General features: G+C 45.1%; 1 protein-coding gene across 1 annotated transcript; it reads right to left on the bottom strand.

Annotated features, from left to right (window-relative positions):
- Window positions 1-1,945: 1,945 nt before the first annotated feature.
- On the bottom strand, window positions 1,946-17,931 carry NRIP2 (nuclear receptor interacting protein 2). Its single transcript, XM_010282949.1, has 6 exons — window positions 17,701-17,931; window positions 12,495-12,671; window positions 6,344-6,426; window positions 5,756-5,883; window positions 2,872-2,924; window positions 1,946-2,038 (listed from the first exon to the last, which is right to left on the bottom strand). Exons 1-6 carry the CDS (start codon window positions 17,929-17,931, stop codon window positions 1,946-1,948), a joined length of 765 nt encoding a protein of 254 aa, XP_010281251.1.
- Between the last annotated feature and the right edge of the window lie 5,058 nt (window positions 17,932-22,989).

Raw genomic sequence — 22,989 nt, 5'->3', positions numbered from 1 at the left:
GAAACTAGGTGAGTTGCTGCACATAGGAACAGGTGTTTCATCTGTCCCAAACAAGATTTTTTCAGCAGAGTTGACTCATTTACCATGTAGATGCCAGCTGACACACCGGATGGTTTAGTACAAGTCTGAACTGTCATTAAAGACCCCTGGATTTGAGAAGCCAGTCAGACATGCAAGTGATACAAATACAGGAGGAATTACTGGTACTTTGGAAGACAGGCTCATCAAGTAGACATGAGTCCTGACATAAATGAGAGAACTGTTGGTGTCATTCAGGAGATTCATGGAAAGCAGTGCATGCAGCCAGAAATAATCAGATGCACAAGTAGGAGAATGGCAAAGAAGTCAAGGAACAGGTTAGAAGTTGCAGGATATGATGACTAACAATAAAAGTCACTAGCCTGATGCTGTTTGCAGGAGGAGCAGATGCCAGTCACACCAGCTAACACTGGTAGGTGCATCCCAAATCGTATCAGCCAGGCTGTACTCTGCTGTCCTTAGCATGTGTCCTTAGCATGTCCTACAGCATACAGCATCTGATTTAGGAAAGAACTAACAGAAAAAAGCAAAAATGCATACACAAGTTCTTTGAGAAGCACAACAGAAACAATGAGTTGTTTGAGAGAAAAAGAGAGCCAGTGGTGTTTATCCAGGAAAATAGGCAAAATGGGAATGTCATGACATTCTAAGAGTAGACAAAGGGGCATTGTGCAGAGTTTGGATAGTGAATCAGTAGTCATGAGGGATAGAACAAGCCCTGATCTGGTGCATGTTTCCTAGAGTTAGTAAAGAACAGACTATGTATTTATCATACAGTTATGCTTTAGGATGCAAATAGAAAAAATTTTTAAAATCCCAACAATTAAGTGACTTAATAATCACTCTGGCCATCCCAGATGAGTTCAAAGTTCTCTGACCTGAGCTGATACTGCAAGGAAGTCTAGTTCTTGTTTCATGCACAAGCAGCAAAGTTGATGGGTTGTGAGATGCCAGGACTTGACACTGATCATGTATCTGTGTCCAATCACTGAGTTCAAGTTGAAACTTGAAAGAAAGGAGCTGATAGAGCAGAAGACTCTGGGTGATGTAATTCATGGCAGCATTTAAACTGAGTGGCAGGATCTTTGATGATGCAGCAGAGGTGATTGGTAGGAATGTAGCTCTAGCAGCTGGAGTGCAGAGAGGAGAGGCCTGGTCAGAAGAACAGGGTGTGCAAGTCTGGTTACTATGTATAACACCAAGAGATGATAAGCATTGCCATTCATATAATATAGCTTAGTGGCTTAGGATGCAGTGGCAAAGCCCAACCCCTGTGAGCGTCCACCGTGCTCTAGGCATCTATGCTTAGCATTTCTGCAAAGGTTTCTTAGAATTAAGAACTCTAATAGTGTTCTTGCTGCAAAATACTTCTGCTCTGAGCCAGCAAAAAGTAAAAAAATCCAGATTTCCAGACTACAGGTGAGGGGACTGGCCACAGAGCCTTGCCACAAACAAACGAGAGTGGAGTCTGCTCACGTTGAGGCAAAGAGAAGGGAAACATTCATTGCAATCTTTGGAGGCTTTTGGAGAAAGCACTGTCCTCCTGTCACAGAACAACTGGAAATTGTTCATGGACACTCTCTTGTCTTATGAACAGAGGGTATTGTAAAAATGTCAGAGTGAATTTAGTACAGAAGCAGAAATTGGAGTGACTCGGTACAAATAGAAAAACAAAACAAGAACAAAATGCCCACTCGGCACATGGGAACAAGCAAGAGGGTCCACTAAAAGGAGGGCTATCTCTCAAGATGAGGCACTCCCAGCAACAACAGCTTCCAGCACCCATTTGCCTTTTTCTCACTCCCCACTGAATGTCTGAGCCTAGAACTCAGCATGTAAGCCTCACCCTCATCTGTCTCTCATAGCAGCAAGTCTCCTCACCCCCAGGCATGGGGAATGCAGCCAGTCACTGACCAGGCTCTTCAGAGGCATGTAGAAAAGGCAGCTCTTGACTCAGTGCTTTAAATCTCAGGACTCCTTCCTCCAGGTCGATGCAACACTAAAGAAAGGGAAAGTCAGTTACTTGCTGGACATTTCAGATGATAGTAAATCTCATGATGTCTATGACTGGGGAAAACCTATATAACCACCAAACCACCCCACTTTGGGCTTGTAGAGACTTTACAGTTCCCCCTCCTGTCCCCCTTGCTGCTTATTTGCTCCTATTCAATTGATTCCTCTCCAAATCCTTCACAGGGCCATTCCCCTCCCTTCTTCCTATGACTCCATCTGAGGTGATGTCCTCACATCACTCAGCCCAATGCTTTACCTGCTTCATGTGTTTGGTAAGTTGCTACAAATATTTGACAGGCAGGAACAAGCTTGCTGCAGCCATATGCTGAGCCACCCAGGAGCCACCCTCAGCAGAGCACTAACCATGAGCTGAGCTGACAAAAGGAGAGGACTCTTTCCACTCATGTCCAGCTAGTGTTGGACACTGAACATGATTATTTGGCACAAAGCAAGGGCAGAGCTTGTTCACATCCACCTTCAAAAGGCAACACAGATATAACTTGTGACACAGTGTCCCTTGCCTTTGCTTGTCTCCTCTTCAGTTTCCTCTTCCCATTTGCAACTTTATATTGTCCGGAATACAAAGAATGGGAGATGTGGTAGTATCTAATTGGGTGATTCCTTTATTAAAACCTTTAAGAAGGACTGGAAAGGAATCAGTGACTCAGAGATTACTGCAGTTAGACAGGCAGCTGTGCAACAAGCATTGCAAGTGGCACCCTGAAGACTTGGATGTAAGTATTTCTGACGCTTACAGCAACCAAATCTTGGAGAACTTCTTGAGAGGAGCCCTGCAATAAGCAAGAAGCTGTTTCTTACCTTGAGAGACAACAGGGTCTGGAGACCAATGCAAAACTCCAGCATTTCATCATCTGAGAAGAGAGAAGAGACTGATCAGGCTTAAGACTATATATACTCCCCCTTTAAAGAAAGTGTGTCTCTCCTGTAAAAGGATGTGCAATGTGAGAGCATCTGGTTCATAAAGTTGTATGGTTATGGCCTATTCAGTATAAAGTAAATAACAAGTAACAAAAAGTGATTAATTAAACACACAAACATTAACAAGCAGGTGATAACTGTGACAATAACAAAGACCAACACTCTTCTGCCACTGACTGATGAGTGATCAAAGGAGCTACTTAGGCACAGCCCTGAAGAGGGTCACAATGAACTTTTTGATAAGAGGAGGGAACCATGATTATCATCAGTATTATGAGATATTAGAGGGAATTTGAAACTTACTATGAGATATCAGAAGGGGCTTGTGGGATCATGTAAAACTTACTATGGGCTGTGTAGGGGAAAGGCCAAAGGCAGGAGAAGGCAAGCAGCAGGGTGGATCAGGGAAGAACAAGCATGGAAAAATGGAGAGGAGAGGGGATAAGGGGGCCAGTCACATGTAAGCAGGCTGTTGGTCAGTTCACTTGTCTGACTGAACCCTGCACTTGATGGATGCAAACTGTCTGATCTTAAATAATTTTTTTTTTTTTCTGTATAACTCCTTTAGCTTTACATGTGACTTCTGCAAGTCTTAGGTGTCAGCAAGTGTAGAAGATGCCACGGGTTAAAAGGCAAATAGCTCTAGATGTCAGCAACCGGAGTGACTGGCATGCAAGAGAGGTGCCAGTAACTGAATGGACCATAGGCCACAGGGCTATGTCTGTGTCAGCAACTGGAGAAGGGGACGTAGCTCACAGGTGCCAGCAACTAGAGAGACCAGTGTGCAAGTCTGGGTGCCAGTAACTGGGAAAGGGAGCGCAGGCCATAGGGCTTATATGCCTAGGTGCCAGCAACTGCAGGGATTGCAATGTGTGCTGCAAGGTTTAAGTTCCAGTAAATGAAGAAGGACTATGGGTCACAGAGCTTGTAGGTCTAGGTGCCAGCAACTGGAGAGATCAGCATGCAAGAGAGCTCTGGGTACCAACTCTAACCAGGGTCACATGGGCCTAAATCAGCAACTGAAGAGGACAGGGCATATGTGTGAGAGGTCTAAATGCCACTAATTAGAAAGACTTGGGTGTGTTTATATTTCCCCAGTGAATTTAATCCTATATGCTTGTGATTTTGTATACATAATTAGTTAGCAAACTGGTCTGGCCAGTGAGTAGGAGGAAACCAGGAAACCTGCATCTAGAAAGACTCAAGGTCTGGGTCAGTGGCTAGGTAAGGTGCCCAAGGTCCAGACGTATATAAGACAGACCTAGAAGCAGTGCTGTTATGTGAAGGCTCTGTGAATATGAGTGTGCTTGTGAATCTAGAGATTGAGGATGTATGATCTTCTGCTTAGTGAATGTCAATCCTGGTCAGCCAGAGAGGAGGACCAGGACTGGGCTGTCTGTGCTGGTGTTTATGTGAGTGATGGGAAAGGCACCGCTCTGTGTGTGGTAGTCTGTGTGGCTGTGCTTGTCTTTGTCTTCTCTGTATGTGCCTCTCTAGAATATATGTTCAGCCTTACTACTGTCTGAACCTGCCACTAAGAACATGCATTGGACTGGGTGAGAGCAACCTCCTGGGTCTAAGAGTCATCTATGTGGACTTCAGTGGCAGGGAAGGAGGAATCCCCAGCTCCTGGAGTCAGCAGGATTCAGCAACCACCAGTAACATCATTAACACTTCCCATGTCTCCTGGATGCCTGCCTTCCCTGCAACCAGTGGCTGTATTTTATAATTTATTTATAACCACATAAGCAAGACCACTGCATGCACAAGGAGATGTAAGGGACAGACATAGCAATTCTGCTCCTTTCAGGCAGCCATTTCCACATCCCAGCAAAATGGATAGGTGCTACTGGGCTAAATTCACCTGTGCTGGTACTAATACAGGCTCCCCATGAAGGGCAAGAACATGTAGAGGGGAAACCAGGAAAGAAGAGAGAGCTAGAGTGTGAAAGAGGAGGAAGCTCTTTCTAGATGACTAGGAAAGTGGGAACAATGGATATGAAAATAGGGAGCAAGGGAGAATAGTACTCATCAAAGATGAGGAGCAGATAAAGGCAAGAGGGTAAAGCTGGAAGACTAACAGGGAGAAAGAACAGGAGGAAAAAAGACAACTAAACTGTTTTCAGCATATGCACAGCTTGATGTAAGTGCAGAACATGCAGCCTTTCTACTGTTTTCTGGGCATGGTCCAATGTCTGCTGATTTGACCTTTTCTCCTACAGCTCCTCCCTTCAAAGGGTCCTGCCTCAGGGCAGTGAGGGAGACTCAGCACTCTGGGACTACCAGGTTCTTCCAGGGTGCTCCCTGCAGCAGAAGCAGATGAGTACACAGAGAAACAGTCTAGGGAATAAGCTGTACCCTCTGTCGGTTTCTCCGATGACTTCCATCCAGCCAAAGACACAAGTACCCATTCAATAGAAGATCATAGGGCACCAGAGGACTAATCAAGCAGTCTGGATAATTTTAAGAAAGGTCCATTTTAGAAGGAAATGAGAATTTTCCACATCCTGTGTTAAGACCAGAAAACACCTAATTTCTCCCCACTTTCAAAATCTTCTGTCTTCTCTGTACTCTTCCTACGCCCTTTGCCTTTGGCTACATTGAGGGTATTGACAGTGCATAATGATCTTGGCCAGCAGTGGAGGTGACCACATCACCAGCCTCCCATCATGTTACACTTTTCCCAGAGATCCTTTTTAAATGCCCTTTGCAGGGCAAGAGGGACACAGGAAAACTGGGGGAGAGGAGGGGCTGGCACTCTCACCTACGACCAGTGCTGAACACAGCACTGTCTTGTGCCCAAATTGCAACTCCATATGTTCTACTCGGCCAACAACGCTGGAGATGGGAAGAGAGAGGTCTCCACAGTCCATGGCAGACATTTCTTCCAGCCTGTGGGACACAAGAGGTGTTATTGCCTCAAGTGGAGGAAGAGAAGGGAAAACAGGACTTCTCACTGGTGGCAGTACTTCTTGGTCTCATTCAAAACAGGCCCACAAGAGGAGGAATCTCTTTCATACAGCATGTCTGGAGGCAGATTCCACAAGCAAAACCATAAGGCACTGCCCATTTGGGTTCCTCACTGCTGAGGCTAACCATCAGCTGGGCAGCTTTGCCCTGCAGTACACACGCACAGAATGACATAGCTCTGCCTCCTAGTCTGGGGCCTGCACACAACTTTGCCAGTGCTCCTGATGTCTCTCACCCACCCTCTGCATCTTCTCCTAAAACAGGCATGTGCACATGCAAAGCTGCTAGTAATTATCACTGGGGCTGGGAATCAAGAGTGCCTAGGTTCTTGCCTTAGGTTTTCTTTTAGCCACCCCTCTTTTTCTACTGTGCAAAGACTTACCCCAGCTGGTTTAAACAGCTCTTGGAGATGAGATTTGGTAGACACCCAGTGTTAACAGTCGCTTTCAATACCTGACCTTGGCACTAGAAAAAACAACAACAGATAATTACTGTGGGCTCAAAATAGGCATACCTACTCCTCCAACAGTGTGACAATCCCTTAGACCTTCCTTAGCAACACAGCCAAAGATGCGGTGTTTTAGGCAGTAGTCAGAAGGCAGGAGACTCATCTGAGACAATGGTGGTCTCCCCAGTGCTCTGCAAACCTCTGCTAAAGGCTTCCTTTTTAATTTGTCTTCTTTAATTTGACACTTATTAGCGACTGCAGCTTAGGAGTATTCCAGTCAAGAGATGCATAACTAGTGAATTTGTACAGAAAACCCACATGGACTTCATTAGCAGAGCAATAATTGATATGGCAAAAGCTTCTAAAGGAATATAAGCATATGCTTCAGCCTTTGTAGGTTCCCTTTCTCCATTTCTTCTGTTGTCACAGGGAACAATGTTCCAGGGCTAAACATCTGTTCTCAGTTGAACAGCTTCCAGAAGGAGAAGTCTGTGGGAGAAGCAGGAGCACCCAGGACCATCCCTGAGAAGACCTTGAATTTAAGGCAGTTCCCAAGATAACTGACACATCCATACCTAATCAAGAGATGTGTGGGGCTTACATTAACTTCCTAGACAGCTCTATAAGGAAATATGACATGAACACTATAATGACAATATTCACAGCTGCTGTCATCTAGTAAAGGGAGAGACTGGATGCCCTGCACCCAAATCATTCTTGCATGATCTTACTGGAATAATCCCCAGTGCCTTGCCCACTTCATTCTTCACCCCTTTGCACTTGAAAGGGAACAGGAGATGTGGTTCCCATCTGTTTTCTGTCCCCTCTGCACAGAGGTCCTTAATGGCAGGCTGAAGTAACAGCAGGTCTCATATATGGTAGAGGTCTGAAAAAATATGGTCATGAAGGATATCAATAAGAGTTATGTTCTGAAAAAAAAGGAGGAGCAGGACTTAGTAAAGGAACTGGAAAAGATGGAGTAACTGCCATCTACAAAATATGGCTTGCAGCTACCTATAGTGCCTACTGATACCCATTCTTGATGGCCTAGTCCTTCAAGGCTCTGTCTTGCACCAACACCCAAAAAAACCACAACCACAAAGTTTCCATCTTAGGAGGCTCATTTTCTTCCTGCTATTATTTGTATCTTTCCTGTGATTCCTTCTCTTCCATCCACCATGGGACGCAGTGCCATGAGCCACTCAGAAGCAGCAACAGACCCCCCACAGCTCTTCTACCCTTATGCTAATTTCTGACAAGCTTAAATGCTTTGAACATCTTATGCAGATCAGCATGACCATCAGGGACTCTGTGCAACACCAGTAAGGTCAAGGAAGATGTCTCAGTTTCCTGATTTCTTAACTAAATATTTTTATGATTATTACATGGGTTAATCATCACAGAGAGCTACATCCAGCATTTCCAAGATTTCTTTTTCAAAAATGTGCTATTTGTGAGTGTAAAGGGAAAGGAGAAAATACCTCCTGTGAGAAATACTGGAATGCTGCAAACCGACACAACATCAATAGTAGCTTGAGTGCTAATTGCACTCAAGGCAACTTCCGGGGAATGCATGCTGGAAAATTCAATTCTGTTTTGTCTTGGAGCTCTTCCTCTGGTCTAAACCACATCTGCAGTACATCAGTGTAGAAAATTTTATCATTCTGAACATTTAGATACACCATGTTCTCAGAATGGCCACTTAATTGAGAAATTTTCAAGAACTGCAAGACCACTGGAGCTAGAGATCTCAATCTATATTGTTTTACAGGGTTCACCAAGAATCATGTAAGACATATATGTATTATATGATGTATATTTAAATAACATCAGTGGTTTTAGAAGAAGAACATTCATCATATGTGGCCTTATGCAGGAGCAAAGAAAGCAGTGCTCAAGAAGTATCTACACAGAAAATAAGCACAGATGCATATTTTCAACAGCTCCTGATTTGGTTATTACACTTTTTTCTTCTTTAATGTAAAACAGCATGTCTTATTCATAAAGAATTATGTCCAATTAAAACAGTCCCAGTGTGCCTTCCCCATTATATCATGTGCTTCTCACAGTCTCAGCCACACTGGCACATACATTCAATCCAAGTCTTCTCTTTGGCACACAGTATGGAAATTGCCACAGAACTACGGTCACAGATTGGGAGAACACAAAGCTTAACTGACCTGATACCAGCTGGAAGATTCATGAAACAGAGTCAGACCACAGAGAAACCAGCCCCCAGAAGCCCTCTCTGCAGTTCTTTGCATATTCATACAGGAATATTCCCCCAGCTCCTTCACAAATGAGCAGTCGTGTTTCACTGTGGAGCACCTTGAACTGCCATCCCGTGATAATACAGATTACACATGACAGAGCTGGTAGGAGACCCAGCTGAGCTGCTGTCTGTTCCCAGAATGTGTACCCATTCTCTTGGTTTTTGTTCATGCATGCCTCCTGCCTCTTGGCACAGATCTGCTTTAAGTAAGTGGGGAAGCATGCTAGAGCCTCACAGAAGGGGAAAAGCTGCAAAGCACCCTATTTAGAAGCTCCTGACTTTGTCAATACTTCTGCTTGTTCAAGAAAAAACATTGCCACCATGGCTCCAGGCTGCCTGGCACGTCAAGTCTAAACATTCAGGACTAGGAGTAGTGCCCATAGAGGTCCCCAAGGCCAACCAGAAAGATCCTGCCTTACCTCATGACAACAGCTATTTGTGGCAAAAGTTGGTATTACAAAGTCCAGGCTTCTAGAGAAAAAACAGCCTGGAAATTGACTGGACCCAGCGGATAGTCCCTTATCCCCGCCCATGGCAGGGAGGTTGGAACTACGTGATCTTTAAGGTCCCTTCCAACACAAACCATTCTATGATTCTATGACAAAATGCCTCCCCTTCTGCTTTTAGAGCTCTGTAATGTCTGTGCTGTCTAGTCCTCACTGACACATCAGCTCTGCCTGGAAGGATTATGGCCAGACTAAGCAGAGAGGCAAGATAAAGCACAAAGTGCAGATACATGCTAAGCATCTGCCTCCTCATCCTCTGTACTGTGCTTTATAGTAGAGACTTCCTTGTGCCTCCTCACTACCTAAGCGAGTATATTAGCCATGAGTGTCAGGTCAGGTATTCTGCCACATCTGCCCAGACTGCAACCTGACTACAGTGTCCAGCTGAATCAGCTCTTCCTCATTAACAGGCATGGTTTCTACTGGGAAAGAGTTAACCATCCCTGTGTCTCACAGAAGCCAACTGTTCATTGCCCAGCTACAAAGAAGGCATTGTATAAGCTCTTCAGAAACAGAAGACCTGGAGTATGGATAGCAATTGCTAAAGAGTAGGCAGATCTGAGATGCATGAGCTGTTAGCATTGTTGTGATAACAAACCTAACTGTATCACTAGGCAGATTCTTGAGTTTTCTTTCAGAGCAGGTTGGGACAGTTGCAAGTTAGAAACTTGCTAAGATACAACAGGACAGTGATTATTCTATAGAAAATGACTTTTCATCTCAGTCAGTGGTAAACAACCCTGCACAGTTATGAGCTCCAGCAGCCTCAAAAAAGCTATCCACCTTCCAATTAGACCACTAACCATTTGCCCAGAGAATTCACCAGGAGCCTGAGGAGAGTCCTTGGTCCATCATACCACAAATACAATGCAGATCAGGTAAAGAGTACACAGGCAGCTGATGAGTACTGAAAGACTTCTTGGACTAAGAGGACTTTTCATCACGTTGCCCACCGTCACCTCTGCCCCAGGATTTTCAGTCTGTTACTACCAGTCCCTATTAGTCTTTATCTAAAGGTCAATTATGGGGATTTCTAAGAAAAAGAAAGAGGGGAGGGGAATCATTAAGGATCAGCATTTATACAGAGCAAGCTTTGTTTTCTGAAATAATGTCAGTTCCAAAGTCAACAAGCTGCTTTAACCAACCAGGTTGATTAATCCCAGGTTGCTTTGGCACAGAAAAAAAACAACCTTGGATAGCAGTGGAATCTTTCAGCACCTGTTTCCAACTCAATGAAAGACAAGCCCCACCACAAAAAATAACAGCTTGATTTTATGATGCAGATGCCAGTCATGATAAGCTTTCCAAAGTGCTTTGCAAAAACTGCCACAAAAAGGGGCACTTCTGCTAACCATGTTAATTCTTGCTACCATGTGAGCAACCCACCTAAGTACATAGGAGGGTGAGTGACTCTGCAGTATAACTATTATAGACAGGGTCTCTCTGTGACCTCTGAAACTTAAAAAGGCCTTAGGCACAGGGCAACTGTAAGCTGTTAGAGTGAAAAAACTTATTGCCTGAATCTCCCTGTAGCTCTTAAGTCTACATATATTCAGCTTTATTTCCTATTCAAGTTCAGTTACTAGTCAGGTGATGCATTTGTTACCTCTTTGAAATTTTCAGCATATTTGCCTGAGTGTAAATGGAAGCTTTATGCTGGTAGATGGTCCTTTCAAGATCTTGATCTTTCTGCTGTCAGAGACAAAAGACTTCACTGGGGTCATGTTCCATTTCTAATAAAAACTACACCACAGTCAAGCAGTTCTCCAAAAGGTACCAGCTCACCTCTCTGGTTAAAATTAACTGGCAGCCTGAGTGCTATTTCATGCCGTAGATCCGTTACAGGTTTTTTTGAGACTTTTTGAAGTTCAAAAATGTGAACGTGAAAAGCAGCAAGATTAAAAAGAAGGAGAGGAGAGCTTCCCTTCCTTCAATGTAAGAAGATTAAGTGTGGCAAACGGTGACTGGCTTTTAAGAAGGGCAGAAAAAGAGAGAAATGCATGTGCAGAAGATACTGGGTTCAGGGAGAATTAAGCGCAGTGTTAAACCTATTTCCTTGACTGTGATATTCATTAACCTTCCTCCATGAAGGAAAGTATAATGCATGTGACACCTGGGTTAGAGTCCATTAGAAACACAAAAGGGGAATGAGTAGTGGACTCTGACCTACTGCCCCTGGGATATGCACGGCTGTCCTTGTTTGATGTACATGCCTGGCAAAAAAACACCGTTTATCACTTAACTTCCTCTTACAGAACAACAGAGTGGTGATTAAAGAAAAAGAAACACCTTCATTTGCTCAAAAAAAAAAAGACCTCAGCAATTTGGAGAAATTACACTGAGAGCTATTCATCCTACTGATCGGTTTTCCCAAGTATGGTTATGTCAACCTAGCTGCATCAGAGTCTAAAACCCAGGGTAAGCAAGGCCTAACTGCAACAGTAAAGGCTAGAAAACAAACCAGAGTGTGGCTTTGCATGGTACAGAGGCACTTGAGCTGAACAATTCAGAAAACTTGCTACCAGGCTGTATTCATATGATAATTAATTGTGCCAACTGAATTTTCAAAGGTATATGTGTTTTTCCTGGAAATGTAGACTCTATACTTTAACATGTGATATGTTCTTTAGGACAGGTAACTGAAATAAACACAGCTTTAAAATGGATTTTGTACACTAGGTCTATATCTTGGTGAGTTTCATATTTGCATATTACTGAACAGCTCTAACCATGCAAGACTTCTTTCATGGGGCACAGCTTTTGGATGTGCTTTCTTACCTAAAGGGGTCAGAGAGGATTGTGTTCTGCTGTACATGAGGATGTAAGAAGAAAAGGGAGCTAAAAATACAGGTTCCATCAAGAAGTGTAACAACGCTAATTCAGAGCACAGTTAGCCACTTTCTTAGGAGGTCCTTTGACACCTGAGAGAATCAGACCAGACTGGATCCAGCAAGTTAAATCAACTAGGGGCACCTGTCTTAAAGTGATAAGGAGACACTCCTTGCTTCTGTAGGCAGTTATGAAATACCTCTTATCATGGGAAAGCTGGCCTCCAAAGGAAGGAGATGTGATTAAGGTAATTTATCTTCAAATATGGACAACTAGAATGCATGTGGTAGAAAGGCTTTCATCTGCCTGTTGGAAGAACTGAATCCAAACTCTAGGAGAGGCCATGCGGGAAATCTCTCTCTGGCTGCAGCTGGCTTTGCAATTAATAACTCAGTATGGCCCTTGGGAGTGGAGCAGCTGGAACGCACTGAGCATTTGCCATCACTGTGAAATCAGCAGCACCATGTTGTTGCCTTACCTGGCACTGTATTAGCAGGGATGAAGTCTCTTTTCTCCTGTCCTCTCCCTTTTCCATCTTTTCATCCTGGTCTTTTGCCAGTGGAGATTGAACCCATGCAGACTGAACCCTGGTCTCGCCCCGCAGCTTGTTCAGATTGCCTTCCAAGAGGCGCCGCTGGACCACACTATGTGGCTGCTGTCTCCGTCACAAAGAAAGAGAAATCCCAGCTAAGTATGGAGCTAAGGACAAGGACATTTGCTAGCCCAGGGAAGCAGATTGCAAATGATTGACCCAGCTGATCATCCTGATGAAAGACAGGCTTATAGCAAAAAACATTCTTTAAATCCCAAGGGTTTTTTTTTAGCTACTAAGGTGATGTTAAATTGTTGGAGTGTCTGTGACAGGCAGGTCTATGGGATGCAATTATTGGAGGAGAAAAACATGCCTGATGCATGCTCTCTCTGTATGTTCCTTCAGCTAAACATGTACTCGGCAGTCTTGCACCTCTTCAGGTACTGCAGTACACTACCTGGTGGGTGTGTGCTGACATCCAGCCAGGCACATTCACACCTTCTAATGAGGAATGCAGCATATGTGTGATGTTCATGTGGGTAGGGAGGCAGGACTCCAGAAATTTTAGGTGTACAAGCAATTATTTGTAGTGAAGCAGGTAGCTTCCCTTGCATAGGAAACTAAAACTAGCTTCTAATGTTCTATGGAGTCTGTCTCTGCACTCCTCCATCAGAAGTGACACTATTTTGACTCCCTTCCTTGCTGGGGGAGCATCTATGAAGCCCTATGTTGTTCACAGATAGAAGGGAGCACCATCAGCCAGATCAACAGCTGAAGGAGCTTTATTCCTATCATCTCATGTGTCTCATTCATATCTCATGTATCACATATTCCTATTTCATTCTTATCTCCTTCTGGGCAGAAGAAGGGGAGGGTGCACCAAAAGGGAAGAAAATTTGTGAAAAAATTCTCATCCTGATATTGCATACACACACAGGAAGGTGTTGCTTTGGAAAGAAAGCTCCCTTTGTCACCAGCTTGATGCTCTAGCTTTGCCCAGTGTTGATCCAGTGCCTCCAGTTCCTGCACAGCTACTGAATCAACAATGGGCAGCATCAATGAAGTAGGCCTGTTTGAGATAGCTTTGTCCCTTCTCCATGTACTTGGCCCCATGGCCCTCCTCCAAGAGAGCAGCTGCTCAGAGCTGACAATAGCGTTCTCAGCAACAACTGCCTATGAAGAAAGGCAATGACTCTAAAGGGGATTATGTGCCACAGCATAAACTGTTGCTTTTATCTTTCTGAAAAAAATTTTAAAATCAGCTTCCAGATGGTGCAGCAGTTTGATGTAGGATCTTATCAATGTGCAGGCCAAACATCTGAATTAGACCAGACCTCCCAATGAGCTGGGCTGTATTAACTCTAGAGGGTGTGTGTGCTTCAGACTTAGCTTTATGCTTCATCAGAGGGCTGAGACTGGGGAAGTGTGTAAATTGCAAGTCGAAGCACACTGACTTGTCAGTTTTGCTCAATGTTTGGGGCAACAGAGCTGATACTGGCTCTTTGGCTGCACTCAGCATTGCTCTTTGCAAGGTGTGGAGTCCCTCATGCCTCCATTTCCCCATCATTCAAGGGGCAGGAGTCAGATCACTCATACGCTGCATAAAAGACATTGCAGTAGTTGAAAAAGTGAGGTAAAAATATCCCTCTGTTCCTGGTAATTTCCCAGCCTCCTGTGCAGGTCTACAGCACAGCTGCCGTTATACTTCATTCCCTAAATACTCTGAGCACAGTGCCAGTTTGGCTGCCAGCTAACGTCTGGGCCATGGGAAAAGGGCAGGGAACCAACAGCAAGTCTTCAAATTCCCATCTTCCCTCCTTGTCTCCTCTCACAATCTGGCATGCAAAGGACCTTTCCCTCTCCCCGCAACCTTTCCCACAGAAAAAGCAGGCCCTTTGCAGCTGCCACCTCTGTCCCTTTCTTATCATTCAGACTGGGAAGAGGCCAAGCACTGATGGGGAGTAGCTGAGCTTTGGGACTGTGGAGGCACCTGATTCAAGAGCAGACTCCTGGGGCCATCCCTGTCTTCTGTCTCACCACTGAGATGGAGAAGTAGAGACCATTGTCTCTTGGTCTGGTAAGAATGAGATGAAGAGGATGGTGAGGGAGGACCTGAAGGGAGTTGTGGCCAGCAGCTGGAATGGAGGTCCTCTCAAGACTCTTAGAAGGATCAGAGCAGGTTCCCAGTGCAACTCATCATGTTCAGGCTCTCCAATGTGAAATTTCAAGGCCTTGCTATGATTAGTGAAGTGGTATGAGCTGGGAATCTTGATTTTAGGGAGGAGAGAAGCCAGATCTTCAAACCTGCTTGGTACTTTCAGAATATTTTACTTCATGCAGCTATTTTTATTGTTTTGGCCATTTAAAAAAAAAAAAAGTCATGCTTGTAGTTGTTTTAAAGCTGGAAATGTGATGTCTCCATTGGAATGTATAATTACTTATTGTTGGAGATGTCATGGGCCCATCAAATCCCAGACACTGCTGGATACATTGCATAAGCCAAATGCACACCCAGAATATACAGAAAAGAGTGGGAAAAAGTAACAGCCTGACTTTGACTGTATAAGAAAACATGTAGGTTTTTTAAATGTCGTGAGGCCTTGCTCTAATTTTAGGACATGCAGAGCTGCCACAGCTGGAGTTTCTGGCACTGTCAATGGAGACATGTTCTGGGGAATTAATTAAACTCTTCTCCCAGTGTAAGTGCTATAGGACTTGGGTGTTTTGCACTCTCTCCAAGATCAACCTCTCTAGGATTTTGTTTGCAGCCCTGCATTCCTGTCCTCCAGGAAGACAATTTAGGAAACATAGATGGAGTTTTCCATGAGGTTGGAAGAGTGCCTGAAAGCATAATTTTTACTCTAATTTGCAGCCCCCAGAAACATCACAGTGGTATCACATTGGCCCGTCAGGTTGCAAGGACTGCTGAATTGCTCTTGGAAATCTAAGGCCTGGTTCTTTTCTTGCTCCAAGGTAAACCAGAAAGGTGGGTACCACCACAGCTACCACATTGACCCCAGGTATGGCACTATGTATGTGAATTTTGCACAGGTGCCACTTTATTTTGTGCCTTCTAACATCAGTACAAAATTTCCATGGCAGAAAAGATGTTATGCTTTATTCACTGCTCCCTAGCTCCATGGTAAAAATGTTTCAACCATTTTGTTATGGACCAAACATGAACTATGCAGTGGTTTTCAGTGACCAAATGCCAACTGCATGCAAGGAAGTCTCCTGCCTAAAACGGTTAATTTCACCAGGAGAGCCACTCGTGGCAAGCAGCTTGGACAAGGCCTGTCTTGCTAGAGCAAGCATTTGGGGTTTCAGTGTCAGCCTCTGGAGGCCAAGACTGCCACCCGTGCTGTGCAGGACTCTCACAGAGGCCTCTGGCTGTGGCCACAGTTGTCTATTTGGGGCATGGTGTGACAGGAGTCAATTCCAAAGCAAAGCAGGTAGACATGTTTCTCTCTGCCTTTGTGGCTGGGCTCAGCAAACATGCATTAAAAAACTCAAAAGTATCTCCTCCCCTTTCCCTGCTGAAAGCTGTACAAGGAAGAGCCCAGGTTTATGTCCTGAGGAGATGTTTCAGCTGCAGTCCTGCAGGGCGTGAAGGGCCAGTGTTAGCCTGCCTGTGCTGCCAGCCTGAACTGGGCTCTCCAAGCTCAGGTGTGGCCAGACCTCCTTCCCCACGGGGAGGAGAGGCCTTGTTCCTTGCCCACACGACACATATGTGACTCTCCTCTTGTACTTCAGACAGCAACTGTGTTCAGGGCCAGAGGGGTGCTCAAGAGGGATGCTCAAGACCAGTCTCTGCTGACAGCCATGTGTGCAGCTGCAGAAGGGCTGGCAGACCATGAGGCAACAGCTCAGGGTGACTTTGAGGAGCCACCCTTGACCCTGCCAAGCCAGGGACTCTCAGCAGCAGCCGAGGCAGCTGCAGCGAGGGTGGTGGGAGCAGGAAGGTGCGCCAGCATGGGAACGTGGCACTGACCTCTCGTCTGTGCGCAGCAGGGCTGCTCCACCAGAAGGTCTCAGCAAGGAGAATAGCTTTTATTCAGGCCGAGTGCCTGGGACCCTGCCTGTCGGGCACGTGTGCCCCTGAGTGCAGCAACACCTTGCTGCCGACAGCCGTGGGGCCTGCTCACAGCAGCTGGGAAACGACCGAGGGGAGATGATACACAAGCACGAGCAACCGTGGTGTTGCTGCAACAGTCTGAGGATACGTAGCAAAGCAGAGGCTGCAGGGAGAGGCAAAATCTTCTATGACATCCACTGGCACAGCTGGAATAAGAACCACTTATCTGCCCCCATCACTGGCCAGACCCAGGCTCTCTTTTGGGAAAATGGTTTAGACCTCTGCATCCTTGAGCAGTTAAACTCCACAGCAGAGAGAAGTTAGACAGCAAAACTGCCAGAACAAGGGGGAGATGCGTGCAGTTAAGCCAGCAAGAGATCCCATGGGAAACTGCTCCCAGCCTTGGGGATATCCCTCCAGACCATAGACTGCCCAGGCTCCTGGAACAGATCCCCTCCCTGATGCCTCCTGCTCCGTCTCCACAAGGAGACACCCACAGGCCTCACTTCTGTGCCTCGTCCCCCAAGGTGTCATCCATGGGTGCCAGCCATTGCAGCTGCCTGCACACCTTGGGTAGCAGTCTTGCCTGTGCTTGCTCCTCCAGAAATCCAAAGAGTGTGGGGAAGGAGAATAATGCAAAAAGGTGACAAGGTCAAACTTAAGCCTCTCAGGGTTTCATGAACTTCCCTCTCTGCTGAGTCCAGGAAGGAGTCTGCTTTTGAGCTGGATCATGCAGGAATACATGGGGGCTTTCAGACATGTCCCACATTGAAGCATACATGTCAGATGAACACATGTGTACCAGGTGAGTGGAAAGTTGGATTCTGAAGAGTCCTTCCAGTCCATGCCTCCTGCCTCTGTGAGGAGTTTGATCCCTATGGGGATGCATGGGAAGATGGATGAAAAAAATGAGTGATTCATTCTTTCCCCTTACCCTGACCTGTTCCTAGATGATGCTGAAGGGAAGTTTCATCTTTGCTGAACCCATAATCCTTTCACAAAGCTTGACAGCATTTCCTAACTGGGATGAAGGCTATTAGGAGGACACCCTCCCAAATGGGGTACCACTGGACTCACCAGGTCCTTGGAGGTGCCAAGCCTTGTCAAGCCGTCCAGGGGCAGCAGGTCAGCAGAGTCCTTGTGCACAAACTGGGTGGCCTGTTTAAGGCGCCTCTTCTGTTGCAGAATAGCTTTGTTCCTCAGCTCCACCTCACACTCGGGTCGCTCCAGGTCAGGACTACCCTCATTCTGCTTTTCCTCATGGTCTTCTTGCCCCAGTGGCAGGGGGCAGCTCTTCCTTGTGCTCATGGTGAAGATTCAGACAGAACAGATCCTTCTTGTATGCTGGAATGTTACTGAACTCGTCTCCTGGTTTGCCCTCCTGAGGCTGATTCAGTCTCTGAGCTTCTTTCTCTTCCCCAACAGCTCTCCTTCTCTCCCTTTCTCTGCCTTTCTTCCTGCTCTCTTAGTTATGTCTCTGTGTCTTTTTCTCCCTCTGTCCTCTCCACTCCCCTGGTGTCCCTCTGCTCCCCACCTCTTCCTCTCCCTCTCTTCTCCTGCCCTGACTGCAGCTCTGCCTCCTCCAGTCAGTGGGTCCCTGTCGTAACAGAAAAAGCCCCACGTCAGAAACCAATTTACATAAATTGCAGCAGAGCCAGCAAGATGCTCCGGCTGGAAAAATCCAGCAGCAGAAGGATGGCCCTGCTGTTGGGGGCTGGACTTACCTCCCTCGGGCTGTGTGCGCGCACGCGCGCGTGTGTGTGAGAGTGTGTGTGTGTATGTACGTACACTGCCTGTTCCTCCCCGATACGCTGAAGAGACAATAGATCTCTTGGTGGCAGGCTGTGCAGTTCAGTGTCTCTGCTGGGAGTGCTTTGATACATCTCAGCGAATCTGTAAATACTGGCAACAACATGGTTCAGCCTAGGAGGTGATGCAGTGCCTTGGAAGAGAGCATCCGCCTCAAGGCTCCTGGCAGCCATGCCCAGTCTCATTACTGCAGAGAGTGTCATGCATTTAGAATAAGATGCACTGAAGGATTTTACTGCGTATCAACTTGAACAAAATGCTAAAGGGCTGGTTTCTCCTTCCAGTCAGGGCAAATGTATTGGGCCTGACTCTGCCCTCATTTTTGCCCCTCTCTATCTAGAGCAATTTCCCAAAGTTGCAGAAGCCTAAAATCACTGGCTTGTTGATACCAGTGGACTTGACTCCCTGGTTACACTAAGAGTATGCTGACATTGCTGCAGTGTGGGATGTCTGGACCACAACAGACATCCCTCCTCTCAGGGGAAAGAGGATATGGCAGAGCTCACTTTTTCAACTTTCTGCCTCCACATTGTCCTGCTCAAAACTATAAATTTCAACTTGAACCAAAGCTGCTTTATTTTGATCACTTTTCACTGGTGAATGCACTGTCCCAGTAAGCACCATCATGGACAGAGGAAACTAAGTTTTACTCAGCTGTGAAGCTGAGAACAGCATTACCTTTCCATGAATGTAAGCTGGGGGTGAAACAGCTTTCATGTACAACATAGAAGGAAGATCAGCAACACACTAGGAAAGTTAGAGCAAAAGGACGCTTTCTGTTGTTCCCTTTTTTTTTTCCAGCTTAGTAGTATATAGCATTCCAATAATAATGATGCCATTTATTTCTATGTTCTAGATTGTATATAAAAATATAACACTGAGTTTGCAATGATGGGAAGTAAATCCAATGGTCCATGTACAAAGATGAGTCCAGTCAGCCACTGTGAGACCTCAGTGTGGTCTCAGAAACTACAAAAAAGTTGGCCTCAGTGCAAAGCAAACCGTGGTGTTTACCTTTTACTCCCTGCTAATGATCACAGTGTTAACATTTATCTTGGGATCTTTGATCCTAAATGTTAGAAAGGAGGCTGGTCATTTTTAGAGTCATTCTAAAATTTGAATAGGTTAACTTTTTTGTTCCCAGTATGCTAATTGCTTTACACAAGGTATCATAGTTCCCACAGCACCAACTTGCAGAACAAGATTTGGCAGGAATGGGAGTAGTATATATACTAACTGTAGTATATATCCTAACTGCTTTACACTACAAGGCCAAACTCCAACATCATAACGCAGGCAGAATCCCATCAAGAGCTCAGCAGAACTGTTTTCAACTATCCTTGTCTCTCTGCAAGCCGAATTAAGAGAGTTTAAATAATGGCTCTACCCAGGGAAGCTGTGTTCCCACAGTCTTGTTTTCTTGTCTCTAGGTTATCATGATTCCTGATTTACACACACTTTTGACCTCTTGTGGCCTCACTGAGCATCCTCTGAGTCTTGTTTTCAAGTCCTTTATTAACCATCCCCATAAACCAGTACTGAATCATGCACCTCTACTCTCACACAGGGCCAAGAGGTGTTTCCCCTTGTGCTGATTGTGAATCCCTCAGCAGGCCAGCCTTGACAAGGTAGCTCTGCTTCTGCTGGTAGCAATGGCAGGGCCAATTTTCTTAAAACCTCAGAACAGACCTTAAAACTATAAAGTAGAACAGAACATCTTGGGACCAGATCCCCTACAGTCTCTGCCTTGAAACCTCCATGCAAAGTTACACAATTTCTGATGAGATCGTCTCCCACCTTGGATGTGCATGTGGACATGAAGAAGAGAGAGTGCTCATAGTTCCCAGTCCCAGTTCCTCCTTGCAGCTAGGCACTCTTTATTATTTGTTCTTGCACCGCACTTTGGCAAAGCCCAATCAAAATTGGTTTGCTTTGCAGCTGTGCTGGAGCATTGCTTGAGTAGTCCTGCTTTAGGGTCTGACCAGCTAATCCTGGCCCCTAACTCACAAAATATTTATCTCCTAGTGCCCCAAAGGGGAGAATTCTTCAAATCTTGTTTAAAGCTTTCTCCTCTCCTTCATGCCTTCGGCTCCAAAGAGCAGGTCACTTAACTCTTTATATCCTATGATGTGTTAGTTCCCAGATCTGGAAAAAAAACATAGCATTTTGATGGAGGTGGAGTCAGCTAAGATATTATCTTCTCCATTCAGAGGCATGCTGGGTTCAACATCACTGGTTTTTTCTATTCAGCTATTACTTTTTCCATTCTGTTTTTCTTAAACAGAGCCCATTTACTAAGTAGGTTAGGTGCTTTCAGTTTTTTTTCAGAATGGACACTTAAAGATTTTCTAATGGAGAGACAGACCACAGTGCAGCAAATTTAAGTTTATTCCCAGTAGCTATGCCTTTCCCAGTCATCTTTTGTAGGCCCTGGAAAATAGCATACGGCTATTATAACACAGCCTGTGTTAGAAAAATAAAGTTGATTTAGATAAAAACATTCATACACTATCCTATACACACTGAGAAATTATTTTCTTTCTTTGATTCAGTCACATACAATAATCATAACTCGTTATACCTCACTATTCTCCACCCTTCATACAGAAATTCTTACAGGATATGTAAAAGTGCTATTCAGACAACAGAAGAACCATTCCACCTCCACAGAAGAAAAAAGCCCTTCTCCCTGCTTCTCCTAGCAGCTTGGCCTTATAAGTTCAAGCAGTTACAGGTCAGTGAGAGCTCTGGGGCAAAAGATTCCAGCTTCTAACCACAAAGCCACAGCACTGTATCTGTGTTTGTGGCTGTTGGTCCCTGGTCTTGACACCCTTCACATCTAAGAAATACTGAAGAATTCAGAAGTAGTGCCCATACTTCTGAGGAAAGGCACTGAAAAACAGCATTTCCCAGTAACCAGTTTGCCCAGCCAAGAAACAAGAGAGGGTCAATATTCCAGCTTGCTATTCCCTTGTTGAAGAAATTCATGAACAGTACCAGGAGTAGTGAAAAAAGTAACTCCCAGATTAAAGAACACGAGACAAAGTAAAGATTTTACAGGTTCTTTCACCACAGATTTTCCTTGTATCTCACTTCTGGGAAGCTTAACCTAATCATTCCTCTTTAAAATATTCTCCTGCTACCTCTGCAAGTTCTAATACTTGTTCTCTTCTTAGAGAATTCTCTTCAGCTTTGAGTTTTTCTCTCTTTCAACAATTTGGAAACTATTATTTTGTCCTCTTGTAGACCCAACACAGTGCAGGTGGGAGGATGGATTGTAGGTAAACAGCTTTACATTTCTTTTGTGTCAAGCTGGGCTGTTAAAGAGCTCAACAGTAGCCTCCACATAATGTAACCAGCCCAGAGGGGTTTCTACACTGCACTAGTGTTGTGGTTTAACCCCAGCTGGCAACTAAGCCCCACACAGCTGCTCGCTCACTCCCCCCACGGTGGGATGAGGGAGAGAATCGGCAGAGTAAAAATGAGAAAACTCGTGGGTTGAGATAAAGACAGTTTAATAGCTAAGGCAAAAGCCACACATACAAGCAAAGCAAAATAAGGATTTCATTCACCACTTCCCATCGGCAGGTGGGTGCTCAGCCATCTTCAGGAAAACAGGGCTCCATCATGCATAATGGTTTCTTGGGAAGACAAACGCTATCATTCTGAATGCCCCCACCTTCCTGCTTCTTCCCCCAGCTTTTTATTGTTGAGCATGATGTCATGTGGTATGGGATATCCCTTTGGGAAGTTGGGGTCAGCTGTCCTGGCTGTGTCCCCACCCAGTGCACCCCCAGCCTCCTCACTCATGGGGCGGTGTGAGAAGCAGCAAAGGCCTTTATTCTGTGTAAGCACTGCTCAGCAATAACTAAAACATCCCTGTATTATCAACACTGTTTTCGGCACAAATCCAAAACACAACCCCATACTAGCTATGACGAAAATCAACTCTACCCCAGTAGAGCACCAGTTTCCAAGGCACTGTCTCAGTTTGGTAGAGCAAGCTTCAAGTGTCTCTAAAAGTGCAGCAACTATGTCAAGCCCAGGAGATTCCTTGTAGTAGCCCAGTGCAGGATCACTATGAGACGACTTTCTGCTCATCCTCTTGCATTCTTACAGCCTGTGCACAGTCTGTGGATGCACAGATGGTGCAGAAGAGGGATGAGAGGACAAACCTTACTTAGGCAAACTATGCACGCTTCTCTCTCCCCTTCTGCCTCTGAAAAAAATTCTTTGGAAAAAAAAAGCTTCATTTGCTTTGAATTCCCTCCAATTTGTCTATTTGGATAATAAAATATCTTCCTTTTCTTCAAATAAGAAGTAACAGGTTACAGTATTTATATCTGTGAATATGTCTGGCAAGTTTCCTTGAGATAAATGTCATCTCAGATGTATATAACATTTTAGGTCAGCTGCTGGACAGCGAAGTGTGTCCTGCTAGTAAAGTCAGTCAGGAAGTAGAATAGTTTGCTTAGTTAGGTAATTTAGGGTCAAGTCTCTGTAGTTACCTGCCATAGAGGCTAGATTTATGAAAATCTGTGGCAGACTAGGAACAAT

Source organism: Phaethon lepturus, unplaced genomic scaffold, assembly GCF_000687285.1.
Source record: "Phaethon lepturus isolate BGI_N335 unplaced genomic scaffold, ASM68728v1 scaffold9980, whole genome shotgun sequence".
Classification (NCBI taxonomy): Eukaryota; Metazoa; Chordata; class Aves; order Phaethontiformes; family Phaethontidae; genus Phaethon; species Phaethon lepturus.
The sequence above is the reverse complement of the archived record's forward strand: the minus strand, read 5'-3'. Positions and strand labels throughout refer to the sequence as shown.